This window comes from Simochromis diagramma, unplaced genomic scaffold (genome assembly GCF_900408965.1).
Source record: "Simochromis diagramma unplaced genomic scaffold, fSimDia1.1 OVJJ01000565.1, whole genome shotgun sequence".
NCBI lineage: Eukaryota > Metazoa > Chordata > Actinopteri > Cichliformes > Cichlidae > Simochromis > Simochromis diagramma.
In genome coordinates, this window is record NW_024387304.1 from 2525861 (window position 1) to 2547972 (window position 22112).

The 22112-nt window shown below is 42.7% G+C and overlaps 7 protein-coding genes across 7 annotated transcripts in view; 4 read left to right on the forward strand and 3 right to left on the reverse strand.

Annotated features, from left to right (window-relative positions):
* LOC120716693 (histone H2B-like) overlaps positions 1–991 on the forward strand; it is a 12697-nt gene extending 11706 nt beyond the window's left edge. Inside the window, 2 exon segments of the mRNA XM_040004274.1 lie at positions 564–668; positions 671–991. Coding sequence (XP_039860208.1) covers positions 581–668; positions 671–954 — 372 coding nt within the window. The 5' untranslated portion in view covers positions 564–580 and the 3' untranslated portion in view covers positions 955–991.
* Positions 1–3778, reverse strand: part of LOC120716697 (histone H2B 1/2-like) — a 15917-nt gene extending 12139 nt beyond the window's left edge. Inside the window, exon 1 of the mRNA XM_040004288.1 lies at positions 3773–3778. The gene's annotated coding sequence lies outside the window, so the exon portion shown is untranslated. The remainder of the gene's footprint in view (positions 1–3772) is intronic.
* The window catches only part of LOC120716681 (histone H1-like), a 16430-nt gene extending 11706 nt beyond the window's left edge, over positions 1–4724 (forward strand). The window contains exon 3 of the mRNA XM_040004260.1: positions 3791–4724. Coding sequence (XP_039860194.1) covers positions 3795–4439 — 645 coding nt within the window. The 5' untranslated portion in view covers positions 3791–3794 and the 3' untranslated portion in view covers positions 4440–4724. The remainder of the gene's footprint in view (positions 1–3790) is intronic.
* Positions 1–16211, forward strand: part of zgc:163040 (uncharacterized protein LOC100038789 homolog) — a 21899-nt gene extending 5688 nt beyond the window's left edge. The window contains 4 exon segments of the mRNA XM_040004294.1: positions 6101–6133; positions 6224–6555; positions 8900–8941; positions 15912–16211. Coding sequence (XP_039860228.1) covers positions 6101–6133; positions 6224–6555; positions 8900–8941; positions 15912–16195 — 691 coding nt within the window. The 3' untranslated portion in view covers positions 16196–16211.
* LOC120716691 (histone H2A-like) lies at positions 5434–5967 on the reverse strand. The gene has a single exon (XM_040004271.1). The coding sequence runs from the start codon at positions 5881–5883 to the stop codon at positions 5497–5499; it is 387 nt and encodes a 128-aa protein (XP_039860205.1). The 5' UTR covers positions 5884–5967; the 3' UTR covers positions 5434–5496.
* A 1706-nt stretch (positions 16212–17917) lies between the features above and the next one.
* Positions 17918–18334, reverse strand: LOC120716698 (histone H2B 1/2-like). The gene has a single exon (XM_040004289.1). It carries the CDS (start codon positions 18325–18327, stop codon positions 17953–17955), a length of 375 nt encoding a protein of 124 aa, XP_039860223.1. The 5' UTR covers positions 18328–18334; the 3' UTR covers positions 17918–17952.
* A 2793-nt stretch (positions 18335–21127) lies between these two features.
* On the forward strand, positions 21128–21552 carry LOC120716702 (histone H4-like). The gene has a single exon (XM_040004292.1). The coding sequence runs from the start codon at positions 21217–21219 to the stop codon at positions 21526–21528; it is 312 nt and encodes a 103-aa protein (XP_039860226.1). The 5' UTR covers positions 21128–21216; the 3' UTR covers positions 21529–21552.
* The last annotated feature ends 560 nt before the right edge of the window (positions 21553–22112 follow it).

The window sequence follows — 22112 nt, forward strand, 5'->3', positions numbered from 1 at the left end:
GCTTCAAAAAAATCTCACTGTCCAAATTAAAAGTTCCTGTATCTCAAAATGTTTACTCATCTTTCAATTTGATAGCAGAGTTGAATAAGGAGCCATGGAGGATTCTGAAAAAGATTAATGGTGAAAGTCTTTAATGATTTTGTCGCTGACCCCAGGAGGAGGAAAATCATCTAAACCGATCAGTCTTCTGTAGAATCTTTACGCTGTATTCTTTAAAAATACTGTAGGATACGCGCCTGTTTTAACAAAAGTCACCAAAAATCTAAGCATATTCTTGCTTTCAGTCTGTGTCTCCCTAACTCCTCCACATTTGCCACACAGAGCACTACATTTACTGCTCATTAATACAAATGACTGTTCCAACAAATGAGGAAACGATCACACAGACCACTTCTTTGTTAGATGCGCGCCTGTTGTAGCACAATTCATAGATTTCCTCCAACGCAATGTCCGGCCCACTGTGCAGCTCAGCCAATGAGAGCCGAGGGCCTGCGCAGTGATATTAGCATACAGGCTGTATAAAAGGAGCTGCTCTCTGCCACACAGCTCATTCGTTACTGCAGAGTATCGAAGGAACAAAATGCCTGAACCCGCAAAGTCCGCGCCCAAGAAGGGCTCTAAGAAAGCCGTGACCAAGACCGCCGGCAAGGGCGGCAAGAAGAAGAAAAGACCAGGAAGGAGAGCTACGCCATCTACGTGTACAAGGTGCTGAAGCAGGTCCACCCCGACACCGGGATCTCCTCCAAGGCCATGAGCATCATGAACTCGTTTGTCAACGACATCTTCGAGCGCATCGCTGCCGAGGCCTCTCGCCTGGCCCACTACAACAAACGCTCCACCATCACGTCCAGGGAGATCCAGACCGCAGTGCGCCTGCTGCTCCCCGGTGAGCTGGCCAAGCACGCAGTGTCTGAGGGCACAAAGGCCGTCACCAAGTACACCAGTTCCAAGTAAAGTGATCCTGCTGTCAGTCAACCCAACGGCTCTTTTCAGAGCCACCCACTCTGTCCTGAAAGAGCATACGTTCTACCTTCAAACGTGCAGTTACTATGTTGCCAACTACTGCAATCGCGGAAATGCTTCTTTGTCACTAGGTGCTGTTGATCCGCTACATTGACCCAGACTCAAGGAAATGTCGTGTGTTGTTATGGAACGATGACAAAGTAACTACAAATACAACATTAATGCCACTTTATGTTTGACAGTCTTTCAGTGCATTTCAATGGCTCCCCTGTGGGCGGCGCCTCCGCTGCATTTCCTGCAGGACTGAGAGGAGGAGAGCCACCTCTGTCCCCAAAGCCACTCTGCTTTTTAACTCCAGCCCTTAAGACCATTTCCCACACCTGTAAACTACTCTACGCTCTTTTTGTGCTGCCGACACTTTATTCACTTTTAGTCACTTAGTTATTTATTCACCTATTCAGTCACTTTAATTTTAAAACTGTGTATATGCTGTGTATTTATTATCTCATTCTTATTGCCTGTTTATGCCCTGTCCTTGTCTTCAACGTCATGCTGCTCCATTGTATCTTATTTGCCCCTTGGGGATAAGGGGTGATTATTTATTTGTGTGTGTGTGTGTGATAATATAATACAAAGAAAATTCCAAAAAAAACCCAAATTGAAAACAGTACTTTTTCCACAAAATACCTGAACACAAGTGTTGCTCTGGCCAGTTAACTCATTTTGACAGTTTCTTTACTTTGTGTAAAATGGAAGTGTTTGGGTGTTTTTTTTTTTTTTTTTTTTTTTTTTTTTGTCCTGATATCCAAAGTTAAGTTTGTCATTTCACAAAAACTTTGCATAGCAGAATCCAAAGAAGCAGTAAACTTAAAATTTAGTATCAATTTGTCTGTATCGTTCTGATCTGGGGTTGCACCGTTTTTCTTATGTTGTACATTTGCACTTTATGTGGTCCTGTGTTGATTGTCCTATGTAGCACCACGGTCTTGGAAGAACGCTATCTTGCTTCACTGTGTACTGTAGCACTGCACATGGTTGAAATGACAAAGCCACTTGACTTGATGTGCTCGTTAACACTATAATCACACAACTAGACTAACAACTATGATAAAGGCGTGGTTTGTTTGGCCTGTTAGAGGGCAAACATTAGCTACCCTAGATGTCCAAATGGATACTAGGAAAGGTATGAATTACTACCATTAATATATATTTTTATATTAAGTTATTATTAATATGTTTTTGTATTTATTATTATAAGAAAAGGAGTCCAATGTGTTTTCTCTTCCCCCACTTGTGGTACCCCTGGATGGAAGGCATCTTTACCATTTGCCTATACTGCCTATCCCACAGGCAGGCTCTGCTGTGTCCTACGCATCCAGCTTTCCTAGTGATGCTCAAAGAGGAATTTCCGTCAAAGCTATCTTCAATCTAATTCATAATTTGTTGGCTCCGTAGCCACCTTTCTATATGCCTTTAGATAGTACAACTATTGTAGCAAGTGCTGTGTATAAGATATATCTATCTGCTTAGCACTTTTATTTTTTATGTTTAGTTAAGTGTTGTCTTACAGAGTGTTTTGCACTAAGTACCGAAGCAATTTCCTAATGTTGTAAACCTGCTCAACATTAGGAAATAAAACCCATTCTGATTCTGATTCAGAGGTGAATTTTGGTCATCTCAGTCTCTCACTAAACGCTCTTCTGTGACTGGTCAAGCACACGATGGGAGGGTGGGAGGTATTGTGCAGCATTTTACTTATCTTGGACAACAATCTGTGGTTACATTTTTTTAGTGGGTGGAAGAATAATAGAATCCTCCAGTAAAGGAGCACAGATATACTGGGCATAATTAAATGCACTGTACTAGATTAGACTGAGGTCGCTATCCAGGACATAAGATAAGCTTTATTAGTTTATTAGTCCCTTTATTAAATGCCAAAAAATAAGAGCAATATTACTCTGATTAAATAAATGAAATAGATATAAAAATACGTTTGACTAGTAGCGACAAAAAGAGAATGTTTAATAGTGAGATGTTGGATGTTTTTAGCAGGTATTGAGTATTGCACATTGAGATACTTAGTGATCAGTTGGTGGATGTGTGTATTCACGTGTTCATTCGCTGTTGTTGTTTATAGTAGAGTCGGTAACTGTAGCTGGAAGGAAACGGACTGATGCAGACTAAGAGATCAGGGCCAAAGTGTGGAAGCGAGCTGCCGTAACGTGACTAACTAATGGTGATTTCTGATATACAACAACGTGAGTGAAACTCGAGGCCGCTGTGCTTTGGTTAGAAGTGAGCAGCTCTCACAGAAGTCTCGCTGCTCCGTGGGCGTCCAGCTGCATCGGTGTGTTTGTTTGCTGTCCCACAGCTGCGCTCACCAGATGCTGCTTTTAAGTCGGAGTGCGCGAACGAACATGTGTCTGAGCTGGAAAAGGGCTTTTCATGGAGCTGTGCTGCGGCTCCTTTGTTTTAGGAAAGAAAAGAGCGCAAAAAGCCGCCGAGCAGCGCTGAGCTCCGCACTGAGTCGCTGAGCTTTGGAGGCTCCACAAAGCAAGAGCAGAGAGCACCAGAGCCCGACACGAGGCCTGCCCGAGGAGACACGAGTCCGCTGTGGACTGCTCCACTGTCGGCCTGCAGTGCTGCTCACACACTCACTTTGAGCTCTTTGATCCCGAGACACGAAACACAAACTGAAGCATTGCGTGGTGCACGCGAGAGCGGCGCGCGTTACATTCACTCCCCACGGTTCTCATGGTGCGTTTAAGTGCAGCGTGACGCTTCCGAGTTGCCATCACTGCACCGTGACTCGATCAGAAGGAAAGAGGAAAATGTCAGAGGAAGCACCCGCACCTCCTGCTGCCGCCGCCCCGGCCAAGGCGGCCAAGAAGAAGACGACGGCTTCCAAGCCGAAGAAGGTGGGCCCCAGCGTGGGCGAGTTGATCGTGAAAGCCGTGGCCGCTTCCAAGGAGCGCAGCGGCGTGTCCACAGCCGCTCTCAAGAAGGCTCTGGCTGCCGGAGGCTACGATGTGGACAAGAACAATGCCCGCGTCAAGACCGCCATCAAGAGCCTGGTGGCCAAGGGCACTCTGGTGCAGACCAAGGGCACCGGGGCCTCCGGATCCTTCAAGATGAACAAGAAGGCTACCGAGAGCAAAGCCAAGAAGCCCGCAAAGAAAGCCGCTCCCAAAGCCAAGAAGCCCGCCGCTGCCAAAGCCAAGAAGCCGGCAGCAGCCGCTAAAAAGTCCCCCAAGAAGCCAGCGGCAGCCAAGAAGCCCGCAGCCGCTAAGAAGTCCCCCAAGAAGGCCAAGAAGCCCGCTGTGGCGGCCAAGAAGCCCAGCAAGAGCCCCAAGAAGGCGGCAGCCAAGAGCCCCAAGAAGGTCACCAAGAAGCCTCCCGCAGCCAAGAAAGCCCCCGCCAAGAAGGCCGCCAAGCCCAAAGCCAAGAAGGCAGCCACAGCAGCCAAGAAGAAGTGAGCTGCCAACACTCTCTCGCACTCAACAACGGCTCTTCTCAGAGCCACCACAGCAACACACCAGAGCTCCTTCCTCACAATCACGCAACACTCTGTTATTCACAATAATAGCATTAATGTCAAAGCAAGATAAGATACTTTTTGGGTTTTTTTTTTTTTTTTTTTTTCTCATAACACTTGCAGCTTGTATTACTGTCACGGCTCACATTTCACAATCAGAAAGTGAACAGAGTGGGCGGGACAGAGAGAAAGAGAGCCAGGGACAAAGTTTATTCATGCAGGTCCATATGACAGAGAATACGTATGTTCTTTTTATTTTCATATTATAATTTCTATTTAATTGTGTTGTGGTTTGCAGTGTTTTGTGTTGTTTCACTTTAAATTTGTAAAAGGAAAAAGCAGAAAATTTAAATAGTTATAAGTTGAAATGTGAATAGTTGATTTTTGTATTCTATGATTTATTACATTTCATGTGGAGTGAATAAATAAAAGTATATTTACGGTGGCCCCTACAGCCAAAACACGTAAAAACTCCAAAACACCTACAAAAGACAAAAGAAGTGCTCCAGGATGCTAGGGGCAGTGTTGAACTTTTGTTACCTAGTGGCTACACAAGCCAGCAAGTACCAACAACCGAATTTGGTGTGTGGTAATAACAGGTAAATGAACATTTCTCTCACATGCTTTCAGTTGTGTAATTTAAGTATTCTAGGTAGCTATGTTTTGGAAGTTCAGTTCATGTTAGAAATGTGTTGGAATTTGTACGTGCTTTGTCGCTAGGGGCCACCACATATATTTATATATAAATGAAACCACTTTTTTTTTTTTTTTATTAGTAATTCCTTTTGTGCATAATTTTTTATTATTGTTAATAATATATTAAATCAACCTGAAGATCTGGTTGGGAGGATACACACAGGCAAGAACAAGGTAATACTACATTTCCAAATACATACAGCACATCAAGAGCTACGAGGATGTTTGCTCAGAAAGAAGTGTGTGGCTCTGAAAAGAGCCTTTGTTTATTTGTTTCGTGCGTGAAGGAGAGGCTTTGGCATTTACTTGGCCTTGACGGGCTTCTCGGTCTTCTTGGGCAGCAGCACGGCCTGGATGTTGGGCAGCACACCACCCTGGGCGATGGTGACTCCGCCAAGGAGCTTGTTGAGCTCCTCGTCGTTGCGCACAGCCAGCTGCAGGTGACGTGGGATGATACGAGTCTTCTTGTTGTCGCGGGCTGCGTTGCCAGCCAGCTCGAGGATCTCAGCGGTCAGGTACTCGAGCACAGCTGCCAGGTAGACGGGAGCGCCGGCACCCACGCGCTGCGCATAGTTGCCTTTGCGCAGCAGCCTGTGGACACGACCCACGGGGAACTGGAGCCCGGCACGGGATGAACGGGTCTTAGCCTTAGCTCTGGCTTTGCCTCCGGTTTTGCCACGCCCACTCATGTTGAACCTTCTCTTCGCAGTGTCAACACTCAAAGGAAATGTGGCCGGATCAGCGCCGAGCCTGGCTTATATTTCCGCAGAGCGCGGGCGGCTTCGTCACACACCAATCGCAGACAGGCTCGCGGCAGCGCGCCTTTTCAAAGCACCTTCCTCCAATGAGCAGCACACACTTAGGCGGGGCGGGGCTCCTCTGAATGGTGCTGAGCATCACGTGGAGCCCCTCACCAATCACGAGCCGCAGCGGCACCGCGTCACAGCCAGTCACACACTTTAAGAGCGGCGAGTCCCCTCCGCTTGTTACATTTTCTGTTTTAAACGCAGCAAAGTTAAAGAGAGAAAGAATGGCAAGAACCAAGCAGACCGCTCGCAAATCCACTGGCGGCAAAGCCCCCAGGAAGCAGCTGGCCACCAAGGCCGCTCGTAAGAGCGCCCCGGCCACCGGAGGCGTCAAGAAACCTCACCGTTACAGGCCCGGCACCGTGGCTCTGCGCGAGATCCGCCGTTACCAGAAGTCCACCGAGCTGCTCATTCGCAAGCTGCCCTTCCAGCGCCTGGTCCGCGAGATCGCTCAGGATTTCAAGACCGACTTGCGCTTCCAGAGCTCCGCTGTCATGGCTCTGCAGGAGGCCAGCGAGGCTTACCTGGTCGGACTCTTCGAGGACACCAACCTGTGCGCCATCCACGCCAAGAGGGTCACCATCATGCCCAAAGACATTCAGCTGGCTCGCCGCATCCGCGGAGAGAGGGCTTAAGCTGTCTGCACGCCCTCCTACAAACAACGGCTCTTTTCAGAGCCAACACACTCACACCGAGAGCGCGCTCCTTTCTTACAATAACATTAACCTCATACAAGACAGTACAGCGTTCTTGGCTTTTTTTGTTCTTGTTTTATCTTTTTTTAATATAATAGAAGCCATATGCTTGGCATGAAGGTGGCATCCAGTAACTTGATCTAAGCACCAGTACTTCACCAGGACTTCCAATTCTTTCCTGCTACACATAAGTTTACATTACTTACAGTAGAAGAAGATTGACACCCCTGCTCTAAAGTACCTTTGGTAAACTCCCGTTGTTTAAATTGGCTATAAACTATGAATGTACATAACAATAAGCCTAACATGGATCAGATATTTTTCACAGTTCATGTTCAGTTCACGGATGCGGTTGTTTTTTTTGTTTGTTTTTTTTTGTTTTTTTTCACTCCCCAAAGATGTATAAAAACTAACACTTTAACACAATTCTTTGAACTAACTTTGAGCATGGAAACACAGCATCGTCATGTTCCGCTGGCGTTGATCCAATACCTAGGCCACATCACTGATGTTGGATTGAAGCTGACTTTTGGGAACTCTGTTAAACTAATCTCACTGCGCAAACTGTCTTCAGACTTTGACACTAACATTGATAACATACAGAAAAATGATACTGTGAAGCTGTCCAGATCAGTCCAGTCAAGTAGAGATCGTAGATATAGCGCCCCCAGAGAATGACTCGCTGCCACTTTCAAGTCAGAAAATATAGTATTGACATTCTGAATAATCTGTTGCGATCATCTGTGAATGCTATTGCATGTAATGAAGCCAATATAAACACACTTCTAAAACTACATTGATTCTGGAAGTATGGAAGTTCTGGTATTCAGAGTTTCAAGGTAAAACCTCATTAACAACCTATTTGATCTGGGGACAACTAATAATATTTCATGGCATGACCTTCCCCCCCCCCCCCTTCCTGGCTCCGTTGGAGGCAAGGCACCACTGGTTATTGGCCTTTAATAAAGATATTAACTGGATATAAACTGTTGGATTGTCTCTGTGACACATGTAGTACTCCATCTCATATCGTGTACAGTACACAGCTACTTATGGGGCGCCGTTTGTAAAGTGAAACATGCTGAAATTAACGGCAACATTTTTCCACATTTAGCTCAAAACCTTACAAAAACATATTTCATATAAAAAACTCCTCACTTCTCACCGCCATGTGCTGCTTCACTTCTTGCCTACGAGCATGTCCAGCGATTTTGCTGGACATGTGCTGCAGCGATTGTGAAGTGGAGACTGCAGCTGCTAAGAGTGCACTACTGCTAAACCTTTGGATGGCCGACAAAACGGATCTTCCGATGTTTTCAGCTAAATCGCCGGACGTGCTTTCTCATGGTCGGGTTATGGCTGAATTCCAGTGGAATGACGGTCCCGCCATAATAGACGTTCCAGCCATGTGTTCCAGCCCTAAACCTAACCTTATCCCTAACTATAACCTTATTCATAACCTTTACTAGCAGTTAAATGACGTAAAATAGTGTTTTCCAAATCGATTTTTAGAAAATGAACGAACATGTGTAGATTGAGTCCAAACGGTTCTCATGGGCTCTCCTTTTTCCGATGCTATAATTTAGGAACGTGTTGGGTACCCGAAAGCATAAAATGTTGACAATTTGTCACCTAGAGAAAATTATTACGCTTTGGGAGTGAGAACGTGTCTGACCACTACCGGCACACTTTTGCACTGGAGGTTTTCGGAAAGCTTTTATTTTGGTATTTCCGCTGATCCGTGCAATAAATTTGCATGTTAGCCTAAACATTTAGATTTAACATTTAGATTTAGATTTAAATATAATATTTAGATTTAACATTTAACATTTAGATTGAATATTTAACATTTAGATTTAACATTTAAAATTCTGTTTTAAATATGAAAAGTTACAAATATTTTACTAAATGTTGTAAAAAATTACTTGTTTTTGAGCTAAATGTGGAAAAATGTTGCCGTTAATTTCAGCATGTTTCACTTTACAAACGGCGCCCCATAGCTACTGCACCCCAGGCACAGTCATGCTGTTCCTCGTTTCCGCCAAAGGCCAGTAGATGGCCGTAGTTTCAAGCACTCCTGTTTTCTTTTACGTCCTCAAATCAGATGTAAATTCAGGAGTCCGTCAAGCAATGACTCACATTTGTTTCTGAACAGCCAAAATGAATGGAAGAGGAAAGGGTGATTCGACTTTGTTTGTTCAAAGAAGAAACTGTAACCATGAATGGACGGGGCAAGGGTGGCAAGGGTTATTAGTTTTGTAACCATGCCCCCGTATGCCCCATTACCGTTTGCTTCAAACTTCAGCAATTTATGGGTGAGACTCAAGTACATCGGAGACGGGGATCCCCCGACCCGTGATTATGTTGCTGAAGAGCTGTTATTGCAAACATCTTGGCTGAATGTGCAGGACATATACTCTTTCATTGCTCTGCCCAATAAACGGGATTTTGAGCTGTGTTTCACCCAAGAGGCGCCCTTACGTCGCTTCTTGGAGATTTCTTTGTCTTTCTTTTTTTTTTATTTTTTTTAAACTTTATTTAAAGTAAACAAGTTTACATATAAAATGCACATACACATACAATTACATATACAAAACCATGAGTACATACAAAAGGGATAAACAAGGAGGAAAATCTAGCATCTGAGTCCACACAACGTTCACAAGACTTACAGTTTTAATTCGTTCCAGGGGAAAACTTTCCCAAGTTTCAGGTCCATTGTTCGTCTTCTTCGCAGGTCTGTAATGATATGTTTACTCACCACATCACTACTTATCATCTTTTGTTCAAGTACTCCTTTGGCACGAGTCTTCCAAATATGTGTGTTTATTACACACATTACTAACCAAAAGAGTCTCCTTTTGTCGTCACACATTTCTTCTTTAAACAAACCATATTTAACTGCTTTAATATTAACATCCACATCATAGCCAATCTCTGTCATTTTCTGCCTGATCTCAGTTGTCCTATAACAATCCAATAGGAGATGTTCTAGGGTCTCATCTTCATCACAGTCTGTCATAGGACATTTCATGGTGGTAACAAAACAACTCCATTGTACCACTGCTCTCACAGGGAGGCGCCCGAGCGAGATGAGCCATACCACGTCTCTCATGCTTTCAGATAATAATTTATCTTGTATATTTTTAACTATTGAAAGATTTTCATCTTCATTTGCATACTTATATTGAATTACACCTTCATTTTTGGTTTCATTAATTTTTTTATAGATATTTTCCGTATTATCTTGGAGAATGTTTAAACTATATTGTTCCCATTGACTTGATAAGTCACCAAACATAAGTCTGTGGTATGGAACGCCCGCTCTGGCCCTGCCTCTTTTCTTTTGCCACAATTGCTCTTTCCCTCGAACCCACGGGGCACCCCGAGAAATTGCGCTTTGAGTAATTTTTATAAAAGGAATTCGCAAAACAATCTCTAAGTCTGGGGCTCCCAAACCCCCGTGCTTCTTACTCTTGTACATAAATTTTCTCTTAGTCACTTCTCGATTGGATCCCCAGATAAATTTAATGCACATCTTACTTACTCTAAGCCCCAGACTTAGAGATTGTCTTGCGAATTCCTTTTATAAAAATTACTCAAAGCGCAATTTCTCGGGGTGCCCCGTGGGTTCGAGGGAAAGAGCAATTGTGGCAAAAGAAAAGAGGCAGGGCCAGAGCGGGCGTTCCATACCACAGACTTATGTTTGGTGACTTATCAAGTCAATGGGAACAATATAGTTTAAATATTCTCCAAGATAATACGAAAAATATCTATAAAAAAATTAATGAAACCAAAAATGAAGGTGTAATTCAATATAAGTATGCAAATGAAGATGAAAACCTTTCAATAGTTAAAAATATACAAGATAAATTATTATCTGAAAGCATGAGAGACGTGGTATGGCTCATCTTGCTCGGGCGCCTCCCTGTGAGAGCAGTTGTACAATGGAGTTGTTTTGTTACCACCATGAAATGTCCTATGACAGACTGTGATGAAGATGAGACCCTAGAACATCTTCTATTGGATTGTTATAGGACAACTGAGATAAGACAGAAGATGACAGAGATTGGCTATGATGTGGATGTCAATATTAAAGCAGTTAAATATGGTTTGTTTAAAGAAAAAATGTGTGATGACAAAAGGAGACTCTTTTGGTTAGTAATGTGTGTAATAAACACACATATTTGGAAAACTCGTGCCAAAGGAGTACTTGAACAAAAGATGATAAGTAGTGATGTGGTGAGTAAACATATCATTACAGACCTGCGGAGAAGACGAACAATGGACCTGAAACTTGGGAAAGTTTTCCCCTGGAACGAATTAAAACTGTAAGTCTTGTGAACGTTGTGTGGACTCAGATGCTAGATTTTCCTCCTTGTTTCTCCTTTTTGTATGTGCTCATGGTTTTGTATATGTAATTGTATGTGTATGTGCATTTTATATGTAAACTTGTTTACTTTAAATAAAGTTTAAAAAAAAAGAAAAAAAAAAGAGAGGGTGGGTTAACCCCCAGGATATCTATTCTTTCATTTCGTTACCAAATAGAAGAGAGTTTGAGTTGTGCTTCCTTCAAGAAGCCCCCTTACGACGGTTCTTGGAAATTCATCATACCAACTTAAATCACCCGAAGTGGAAGGAATGGTCTGTAGAATCTCCAGTCCAGCTAGAAGTCACAACAATTGTGGTGAAATTTTGGACAGGAAGAGTTCCGGACCAAGACATTGAGCTCTATCTACAAAGGTACTGTGAAGTCTTGCAACCTCCCGTGAAGCCGGTCGACAAATTTGGCTTGTGGTACGGAGTAAGAAAATTCAAAGTACGAATGCGGAGAGATGGAGCAGGTCATATTGTTTCCATCCCTAACTCCATCTCTCTGGGCCCTTTTAATGGGCGTGTCATATATCCTGGACAGGCAAACAGATGTTTCGTCTGCCAAGCTTTAGACCATCAAGTAAGAGACTGTCCTACCTTTAAGTGCTGGAAATGCGGGGAGTTGGGTCATAAAGCTAAAGAATGCCAAAATGACAGCGAGTGTTCTCTATGCGGACTGAAGGGACACACCTTCTTTAAATGTCCCAAATCCTTTGCCAATATAACTAAAGCTTCCCAGCAGCCCTCCACGAGTGCCTTTCGCACGAATCCTCCAACCACCTCAGCGCTGCCAGTAGCTTCAAATCCAGCCCCGCTACAAGAAAGGCTAACATATGGAAATGTGTCCTTAATAAATCCATTGGCTGTCCCAGACGCTGCTTCAGGTCAAGAACCCGGTAATCGTACCACAACAAATCTTCCAGGAGTAACAGAGCCGCAGACAGACAATAACAACATAGAGGAGGATTTGACACTCTCAAGACAACCTGAAGAAATAACAGTAAAAAGTGGAGAAGAACCGGGAGACCAATCCTTCTCACAAACCTCTGATGTGGAATGTGAGAGCGATGACGAGCGAAGGGAAAGCGAGGAGGAAAATTCATCAGAAAGCTACCTAAGTGCAAGTGATAGTGAAGAATCACCCATTTCGACTCCTGTGGAGGTTTCTCCTACGGATGATCCAGCAAGACGAGATGATGTGGATCCACAAACAGGGATTTTTCTTAACAAACAGCATCCTGCAATGGAGGAATTGGTCAATGAAACAACGAAAGGAGTAAGGAAAGAAGTGTCTCGATGGCGTCTTATGGCAGAGATAAGAGAAAAGACGATCGATCCAGCCCTCCGCAAGGTAATGTTGAATTTACAATGTTCCCTCCCCCTACTGAATAACCCTTCTACTACATAAATATGAGTACTCTTAAAATAATAACATGGAATGTTAGAGGGTTACAATCAGAAAGACTAAGAAAGAAGAAAGTGCTTTTTCTGCAAAAACTGGACTATGACATATTATGTCTACAAGAATTAAGACTGAAAACCAAGGAAGATATTGAAGAACTGATTAAACTATGGGGTCCAAGCCACTCAGTAGTCTCAATCGGGGAAGATAGTGCAGACGGGGTGGGCTTTTTCTTCAAAAACACTCATGTGAACATCATAAAGAAAAGAGATATAATACCAGGACGGCTTTTACTTGTTGATTGCCATTATGGTGGTCAAAAATTTCGGTTAATTAATGTGTATACCGCACCAGAAAGAACAAAGAAAATGCAATTACTAAAGAAAATGAGACATTTGTTGGAATGTGGGTTTAATACTGTTTTATGTGGGGATTTTAATATGGTTACGGAAGAGAATGATAGGATTGCTAGTACGATATTCAAAGAGTCCAGGGAAGGCAAACTACTTACACAAATATGCAATAACGCATCTCTTAGGGATTTATATAGGATCTTAAACCCTCAGACAATTCATTTTACAAGGTTTGACTCATCCTCTAAAACTAGAATAGATAGGATTTATATATCTTCCGAGATTGTAGCTTTAAGATATAATGATTTCGTAACTGATTTCTCTGATCATAAGGTAGTCAGAGCTACGATTTTGTGTGGCACTGACCCCCCTTCCACTTATTGGAAATTAAATACGAGCTGTCTAAGTGACGGGGCACTAGTTTTGGAATTAAAGGTAGAAATCGAGAAAGTTTTGCAACTTAAAAAACTCAACATCTGATATACAATTGTGGAAGATACTGAAAGAACGGATGCGAAATTTTTTTAAATTTAAATGTAGAGAAATAAATTATGCAAAAAATATAAAGTATAACGAACAAGTAAATCAATATATATTGTTGAAGAATAAAAAATTTAGAAAAGAGGATGAAGAGAACCAGATTGAAGAACTTAAAGTTAGTATTGAAAAAGTAAATAATGAAATATTATTTAACATACAAAAAACAATGGGAGGTGATATAAATGGTAATAAAGATTATATGATTGGTGCTAACCAAAAGAAACGTAATAATGATTTCATTTCTTCTATAAGAGATGAGGGTGGAAATTCCTTTGTAAAAGAAGTAGATAAAAGGCGAGTTATCAGAAGGCTATGTGCCCATATGTTCTCTCCGTTATCTACAAAAACAAGTGCAGTAAAATATCTGTTAAGTAAAATAGAGCCTCTGGACTCCATCCAATATACCTCACTTTTAGGAAATATTACTAAAGAGGAGGTAGAATGTGCGATCAGTCAGTTAAACATAAACAAAACCCCTGGTTTAGATGGGCTTCCGTCCGAATTTTATAAAATAGTTGTGAATGAAATATCCGAATTTTTAGCTACTGTTTTTAATGAAGGCATGCATGAGGGAACTTTGGGTGACTCCTTTTATAATGGATTAATGTGTTTGCTATATAAGAAAGGGGAAAGAGATAATATAAATAATTATAGACAATTGACAATAATGAATGTTGATTACAAAATATTTGCTAAAATAATTATGAATAGGTTTGAAGAGGTATTAGATAAAATTATAGAAAAAGAGCAAACATGTGCAATAAGAGGTCGTCTGATGTGGGATAACTTGTGTACTCTGCGTGAAATAATTTACAGTAGAAAAGATACAGAATTTTTTATATTAAGTCTCGACCAAAGGAAAGCCTTTGATTACATCTCCCACTCTTATTTGTGGGAAGTAATGAAAGCGTATAATATACCTGAAACCTTCATCTCCATGATTAAAGTATTATATAAAAAATCCCTTGTCCAGATTAAAGTAAACGGAAGACTGACCGAACCCTTCCATGTCGAATGTGGAGTGAAACAAGGATGTCCTTTAAGCGCAGCCCTATATGTTCTAGCAATAAATCCGTTACTTAAAACAATCAATAGTGATAGCCGTTTTACTGGATACATCCTAAATGACACCTATAAGGTGACAGCCCTTGCTTATGCGGATGATGTCTCTGTAATTATTAAAGATCAAAAGGAGCTATCAATACTTAAGGATTTGCTAACAAAATACGAACAAGCTTCTGGTGCTAAGCTAAACCAGGAAAAGACCGAAGGAGTTTGGTTTGGACAAAACTTAAAAGAACCTGTAATCGATTTAAAAGTTAATAAGGAGATGAAGATTTTAGGTATTTGGATTACTAAAAATGATCCATGTCTTTTGAATTGGAAAAAGAAAGAGAGTGAAATAGAAAACGAAGTAGCTAAATGGGACAATAAAAATACAAACTATAAAGCGCGTGTGAATATTGTGAAAACACACGTAGTCTCAAAGTTGTTGTTTCTGGCTACTGTCTTTCCCCCTCCTCACAAAACTGTTATTAAATTAAGTAAATTGTGTACCAAATTGATTTGGGGGACAAACCGCGAAGTAACACAGAGGAAATTAATGTATAAAGGAAAAGAAAATGGAGGATTAGGAGCGCCAGATCTTAGCGTTATTTTGATGATTCCTTTTCTAAAAAATGTATATAGCGCATTTGAGCGAAGCACCCACTGGATCCAAGGGAAGGAATCTTAGTGGAAAAAAAATGAAAGGGAGAGCCCGAACGGGAGTGCCATACTTTAAACTTGTGTTTGGGGATCTTGTGGATCAGTGGAAATTGGATGACTTAAATCTTTTACAATTAAACTCAAAACAGATATATAATAAAATCAATCTAAAAAAAATGAAGGTACGATACAATATAAGGCTGTGGAAAAAGAAGAAAATCAGAAAATAGTTAAAAACATATATGACAAAGTAATATCCGAGAACATGAGAGATACAGTGTGGCTTATCGCTGTCGGACGTCTCCCAGTAAGAGCTGTGGTTCTGTGGAGTTGCTTCGTTACTACTAAGAAATGCCCCATGGAGAATTGTGATGAAGACGAAACTCTTGATCATCTATTGATATCGTGTTACAGGACGGTTGAAATAAGAAGGAGGATGGAAAAACTAGGTTTTAATATTGAAAATAATATAAAATCAGTAAGATATGGTTTGTTTAAAGAAAAGATGAGTGAAAATAAAAGAAGATTGTTTTGGTTGGTGATGTGTATTATAAATGTCCACATATGGAAAACAAGAGCTAAAGGTGTTATAGAACAAAAAATGATAAGTAGTTTCACCGTATGTAAAAACATTGTTACTGAGCTGAGAAGAAGAAAAACGAGAGATATGAAATTGGGAAGTGATTTGCCGTGGGAGCTTTTATTATTGTAATATGTAAAATAAGATGTGAGTAGTTTGTGTGTGGTGCTTGTATTGTGTGTATTTGTAGTTGTGAATTTTGATATTTAAATAAAGTGATTTAAAAAAAAAAAAAGAAAAAAAAAGAAAGGGAGGTAAAGGACTCGGCAAAGGAGGCGCAAAGCGTCACCGTAAGGTGCTTCGTGATAACATCCAGGGCATCACTAAGCCAGCTATCCGCCGCCTGGCTCGCCGTGGTGGTGTGAAGCGTATTTCTGGGCTGATCTACGAGGAGACCCGTGGCGTGTTGAAGGTGTTTCTGGAGAACGTCATCCGCGACGCCGTCACCTACACCGAGCACGCCAAGAGAAAGACCGTCACCGCCATGGATGTGGTGTACGCTCTCAAGAGACAGGGCCGCACTCTGTACGGCTTTGGTGGTTAAGCTTACTGCACTGACACTGACAACAACAACAACAACAACGGCAACAAAGGTCCTTTTCAGGGCCACCCATCTCTTCTGTAGAGCTGATCCTATCTCTTTTGTTTGTGTCTGACACCGTATTCTCAGGTTACTGTCACCGCTTTATTCTCTGCGTAACATCTCCCTCGCCTGGCTTCCACGTGACCTGCATCCAAATCGGCAACTATTCATGACATGTAGCACACTCAAATTCTGAATGTGTTTGCAACTTATTTTTGTCAAGAACTTCACTGCAGAAAGCTCAGTGTACCACGTGGGTAACAAATATTTAGTATTAAAGGAAGGAGATGGTAATTATATACAGGCTTGTTGCGATAGGTCAGAAGAAGCCTGCGCTAATTTAATGAATGCTACCTTTTCAGACATTTAGGCTCTTAAATATTTACGTTTGAACTTACTGGAAACAGTTTCTAGCCTTGACCGTGTACAACAATTCTGATGACACGAACTCTGAGAAAGATTAAAAACCGGTGCAAAACAGATGGGAACCTGTGATTATCAACATTAAAAACACTTTTTTTATTTTTCATTTTGTTGTACATTGCACTGAATTAAGCCTGTCAAGCAGCTGAAACAGTTCTAGGGAATGTGCTAATTATCCAAACCTCTATGTGATTCAACAGTTTTTATTCATTATCAGCACAAAGTGAAAAACAAACAGAATCCCATACATTTCAAATCATTACATACATTTACAAATACATATTGTAATGTTCCTGTAAGGTTAAATCATAATGACAGCAGAATTTAATTCAGTTGCATCAGTTTGTGGGTGCATCAGGTTCGCCAAGGGCTTTGTTACATTACTGCTTTAAAAAAAACAAAACAAAAACAAACAGGAAGGAATGCTGTTGCTGCAAATTAACGTAGTTTCATGCCATACCACAAGGTGGCCCTATCTGTTAACATGGGCATGCGAGCTAAGAAGCGGTGAGATACTCTGAGATACCCCGCACACACACCCAAACACTTCCATTTTACACACAGTAAAGGAACTGTCAAAAATGATTTAACTGGCCAGAGCAACACTTGTGTTCAGCACTGTTTTCAATTTGTTTTTTGGAATTTGCTTTATACACACACACACACACACACACACACACACACACACACACAATCACCCCTTATCCCCAGGGGGCAATTAAGATACAATGGAGCAGCATGACGTTGAAGACAAGGACAGGGCATAAACAGGCCATAAGAATGAGATAAATACACAGCATATACACAGTTTTTAAATTAAAGTGACTGAATAGGTGAATAAATAACTAAGTGACTAAAAGTGAATAAAGTGGCAGCACAAGAAGAGCGTAGAGTAGTTCATGTTTACAGGTGTGGGAAATGGTCTTAAGGGCTGGAGTTAAAAAGCAGAGTGGCTTTGGGGACAGAGGTGGCTCTCCTCCTCTCAGTCCTGCAGGAAATGCAGCGGAGGCGCCGCCCACAGGGGAGCCATTGAAATGCACTGAAAGACTGTCAAACATAAAGTGGCATTAATGTTGTATTTGTAGTTACTTTGTCATCGTTCCATAACACACACGACATTTCCTGAGTCTGGGTCAATGTAGCGGATCAACAGCACCTAGTGACAAAGAAGCATTTCCGCGATTGCAGTAGTTGGCAACATAGTAACTGCACGTTTGAAGGTAGAACGTATGCTCTTCAGGACAGAGTGGGTGGCTCTGAAAAGAGCCGTTGGGTTGACTGACAGCAGGATCACTTTACTTGGAACTGGTGTACTTGGTGACGGCCTTTGTGCCCTCAGACACTGCGTGCTTGGCCAGCTCACCGGGGAGCAGCAGGCGCACTGCGGTCTGGATCTCCCTGGACGTGATGGTGGAGCGTTTGTTGTAGTGGGCCAGGCGAGAGGCCTCGGCAGCGATGCGCTCGAAGATGTCGTTGACAAACGAGTTCATGATGCTCATGGCCTTGGAGGAGATCCCGGTGTCGGGGTGGACCTGCTTCAGCACCTTGTACACGTAGATGGCGTAGCTCTCCTTCCTGGTCTTTCTCTTCTTCTTGCCGCCCTTGCCGGCGGTCTTGGTCACGGCTTTCTTAGAGCCCTTCTTGGGCGCGGACTTTGCGGGTTCAGGCATTTTGTTCCTTTGGTACTCTGCAGCAACGAATGAGCTGTGTGAAAGAGAGCAGCTCGCTTTATACAACATGCACAACATGGAGGCTAGGTCCAGTCTTCACAGTGTGTCTTCTCAACCTGTCTTCTTCCCCTTGCCCCAAACAGTCGCAGCAGATGGCTGAGTCTGTTTCTGCCAGGGGTTTCTTCCTGTTAAAAGGGAGCTTTTCCTTCCCACTGTCAACAACGTGTTTGCTCATAGGTGGTCATATGATTGTTGGAGTTTCCTATTTCCTTGGTATTATTGTAGGGTCTTGACCCCAATATAAAAAGCCTTGAGGCCACTGTTGACTTGGCACTTTAGAACTGAACTGAACTTAACTGAATTGTGTAGCTTAAGCACAAAGCCTCCAAGTCTATGAGTGGAGAATAGTGCTTAACACTTTATGATATATTTTTTCTGTTTTTAAATGAAACACTGTGAGAAAGCAAATTGTGCTTTTAGGACAGCACATTTGTCCAGCATAAAAATGCTAACAAGTAGTTATCATTCTATAATTGAGTTGATCTGGTAAGCTAAAAAAACAAAACAACAAAAAAAACGCAGTAATGAAGCATATAAGTTAAGGTATACTTAAATTGAGCGTGTTTAACCTGCATTTCTCACTTTAATAAGTTTGTTAAAGTAGTGCTGAAAGTTGAAAGCTATTACTAATATAAATTAATGAATTTTTACAGAAATTATGTCAAAAGAAAAAGGTAACTAAGCGGAACTGCTGAGGGAGCATGCTGGCAATCCCTCTTGGTGCACTGTCAGATGATCTGCAAAGGTCACAGCCTCGCCAGCTGGTGGCAGCACAACCACTCTGCTGGCTCCTCTACCACCAGCTCCAGAATTCATGTCTCCCTTCACCCATCTGTGGCCCAATCCACCAAACAAGTAACAAGGTGCTAGGTGAATGGAAAGAAGAATTTAAAAAGAAAACAAGATACTACAGTGTAAAAATTGCCTATCTAACTAAGTCTTATATACAGCCAAAACGTATTTTTGATCTTGTTTTGAGACTGATGTACAGGGTGGGCCATTTATATGGATACACCGTAATAACATGGGAATGGTTGGTGATATTAAAGTCCTGTTTGTGGCACATTAGTATATGTGAGGGGGCAAACTCCTCAAGATGGGTGGTGACCATGGTGGCCATTTAGAAGTCGGCCATCTTGGATACAACTTTTGTTTTTTTTCAATAGGAAGAGGGCCATGTGACACATCAAACTTATTGGTAATGTCACAAGAAAAACAATGGTGTGCTTGGTTTCAACGTAACTTTATTCTTTCATGAGTTATTTACAAGTTTCTGACCACTTATAAAATGTGTTCAATGCACTCAAAAAAATAAAGGGAACACTTAAACAACATAGTGTAACTCCAAGTCAATCACACTTCTGTGAAATCAAACTGTCCACTTAGGAAGCAACGCTGATTGACAATCAGTTTCACATGCTGTTGTACAAATGGAATAGACAACAGGTGGAAATTATAGGCAATTAGCAAGACATCCCCAATATAGGAGTAGTTCTGCAGGTGGTGACCACATACCACTTCTCAGTACCTATGCTTTCTCGCTGATGTTTTGGTCACTTTTGAATGCTGGCAGTGATTTCACTCTAGCGGGAGCATGAGACAAAGTCTACACACAAGTGGCTTAGGTAGTGCAGCTCATCCAGAATGACACATCAATTGCCAACTGTGGCAAGAAGGTTGCTGTGTCTGTTAGCGTAGTGTGCAGAGCATGGAGGTGCTAGCAGGAGACGGGCCAGTACATCAGGAAACGTGGAGGAGGCCGTAGGAGGGCAACAACCCAGCTGCAGCACCGCTACCTCCACATTTGTGCAAGGTAGAACAGGAGGAGCACTGCCAGAGCCCTGCAAAATGACCTCCAGCAGGCCACAAATGTGCATGTGTCTGCTCAAACGGTCAGAAACAGACTCCATGAGGGTGGCATGAGGGCCCTACGTCCACAGGTGGAGGTTGTACTTAGACTGGTGCTTACACCGTGCAGGACGTTTAGCATTTGCCAGAGAACACAAAGATTGGCAACTTTGCCACTGGCGCCCTGTGCTCTTCACAGATGAATGAAGGTTCACACTGAGCACATGTGGCAGAGTCTGGAGACGCCGTGGAGAACATTCTGCTGCCTGCAACCGCCTCCAGCATGAACAGTTTGGCAGTGGGTCAGTAATGGTGTGGGGTGGCAATTATTTGGGGGGGCCGCACAGCCCTCCATTTGCTCGCCAGAGGTAGCCTGACTGTCATTAGGTACTGAGATGAGATCCTCAGACCCCTTATGAGACTATATGCTGGTGCGGTTGGCCCTGGGTTTCTCCTAATGCAAACAATTGTGTTTGAGCCATGGAAATTGTGGTTCCACTGTAGCGAACAAAGTTGTCTCCAGCGTACCCCACTTCATCAGGGTTCTTGCCAGTGTTGGAGTACGGGTTCTCTCTCATTGCTCGCGTCTTTGGATCATAGTACGCTGAATTTGGATCCAGATTTCTCAAGTATTTAGCTGTGTCTTCTCTGATACGCAGATTCCTGACAGTGATTCGCAGACAGGCTCGCGGCAGCGCGCCTTTTCAAAGCACCTTCCTCCAATGAGCAGCACACACCTAGGCGGGGCGGTGCTACTCTGAGCGGTGCTGAGCACCACGTGGAGCCCCTCACCAATCACGAGCCGCAGTGGCACCGCGTCACAGCCAGTCACACACTTTAAGAGCGGCGAGTCTCCTCCGCTTGTTACATTTTCTGTTTTAAACGCAGGAAAGGCAAAGAGAGAAAGAATGGCAAGAACCAAGCAGACCGCTCGCAAATCCACTGGCGGCAACCCCTCACATTCGTTTCTGAACAGCCAAAATGAGTGGAAGAGGAAAGGGAGGTAAAGGACTCGGCAAAGGAGGCGCAAAGCGTCACCGTAAGGTGCTTCGTGATAACATCCAGGGCATCACTACGCCAGCTATCCGCCGCCTGGCTCGCCGTGGTGGTGTGAAGCGTATTTCTGGGCTGATCTACGAGGAGACCCGTGGCGTGTTGAAGGTGTTTCTGGAGAACGTCATCCGCGACGCCGTAACCTACACCGAGCACGCCAAGAGAAAGACCGTCACCGCCATGGATGTGGTGTACGCTCTCAAGAGACAGGGCCGCACTCTGTACGGCTTTGGTGGTTAAGCTTACTGCACTGACAACAACAACGGCAACAAAGGTCCTTTTCAGGGCCACCCATCTCTTCTGTAGAGCTGATCCTATCTCTTTTGTTTGTGTCTAGTCAAGTTCTATCAAACTTCTTTTCATATAAATGGTCAATCTGACTTGGAACCCGTATTGGAAAAGCTTTTGATGTGTGATACAGCTCTGCAGTAGTTGCGGTAGGTGGGGTTTTTTTCCTGTTTTTTATTTGGTTTTTTTTTTTTTTTTTGTTTGTTTTTTTTTTTTTAAAGTGGGCCACATACTGACCGTAGTGTTGAGGCAGACATGACACCGTATTCTCAGGTTACTGTCACAGCTTTATTCTCTGCATAACACCTCCCTCGTCTGGCTTCCACGTGACCTGCATCCAAATCGGCAACTATTCATGACATGCAGCACACAAATTCTGAATGTGTTTGCAACTTATTTTTGTCAAGAACTTCACTGCAGAAAGCTCAGTGTACCACGTGGGTAACAAATATTTAGTATTAAAGGAAGGAGATGGTAATTATATACAGGCTTCTTCAAAAGATTACTGCCATAAAGATGACTGCTGCCTGAGGCTC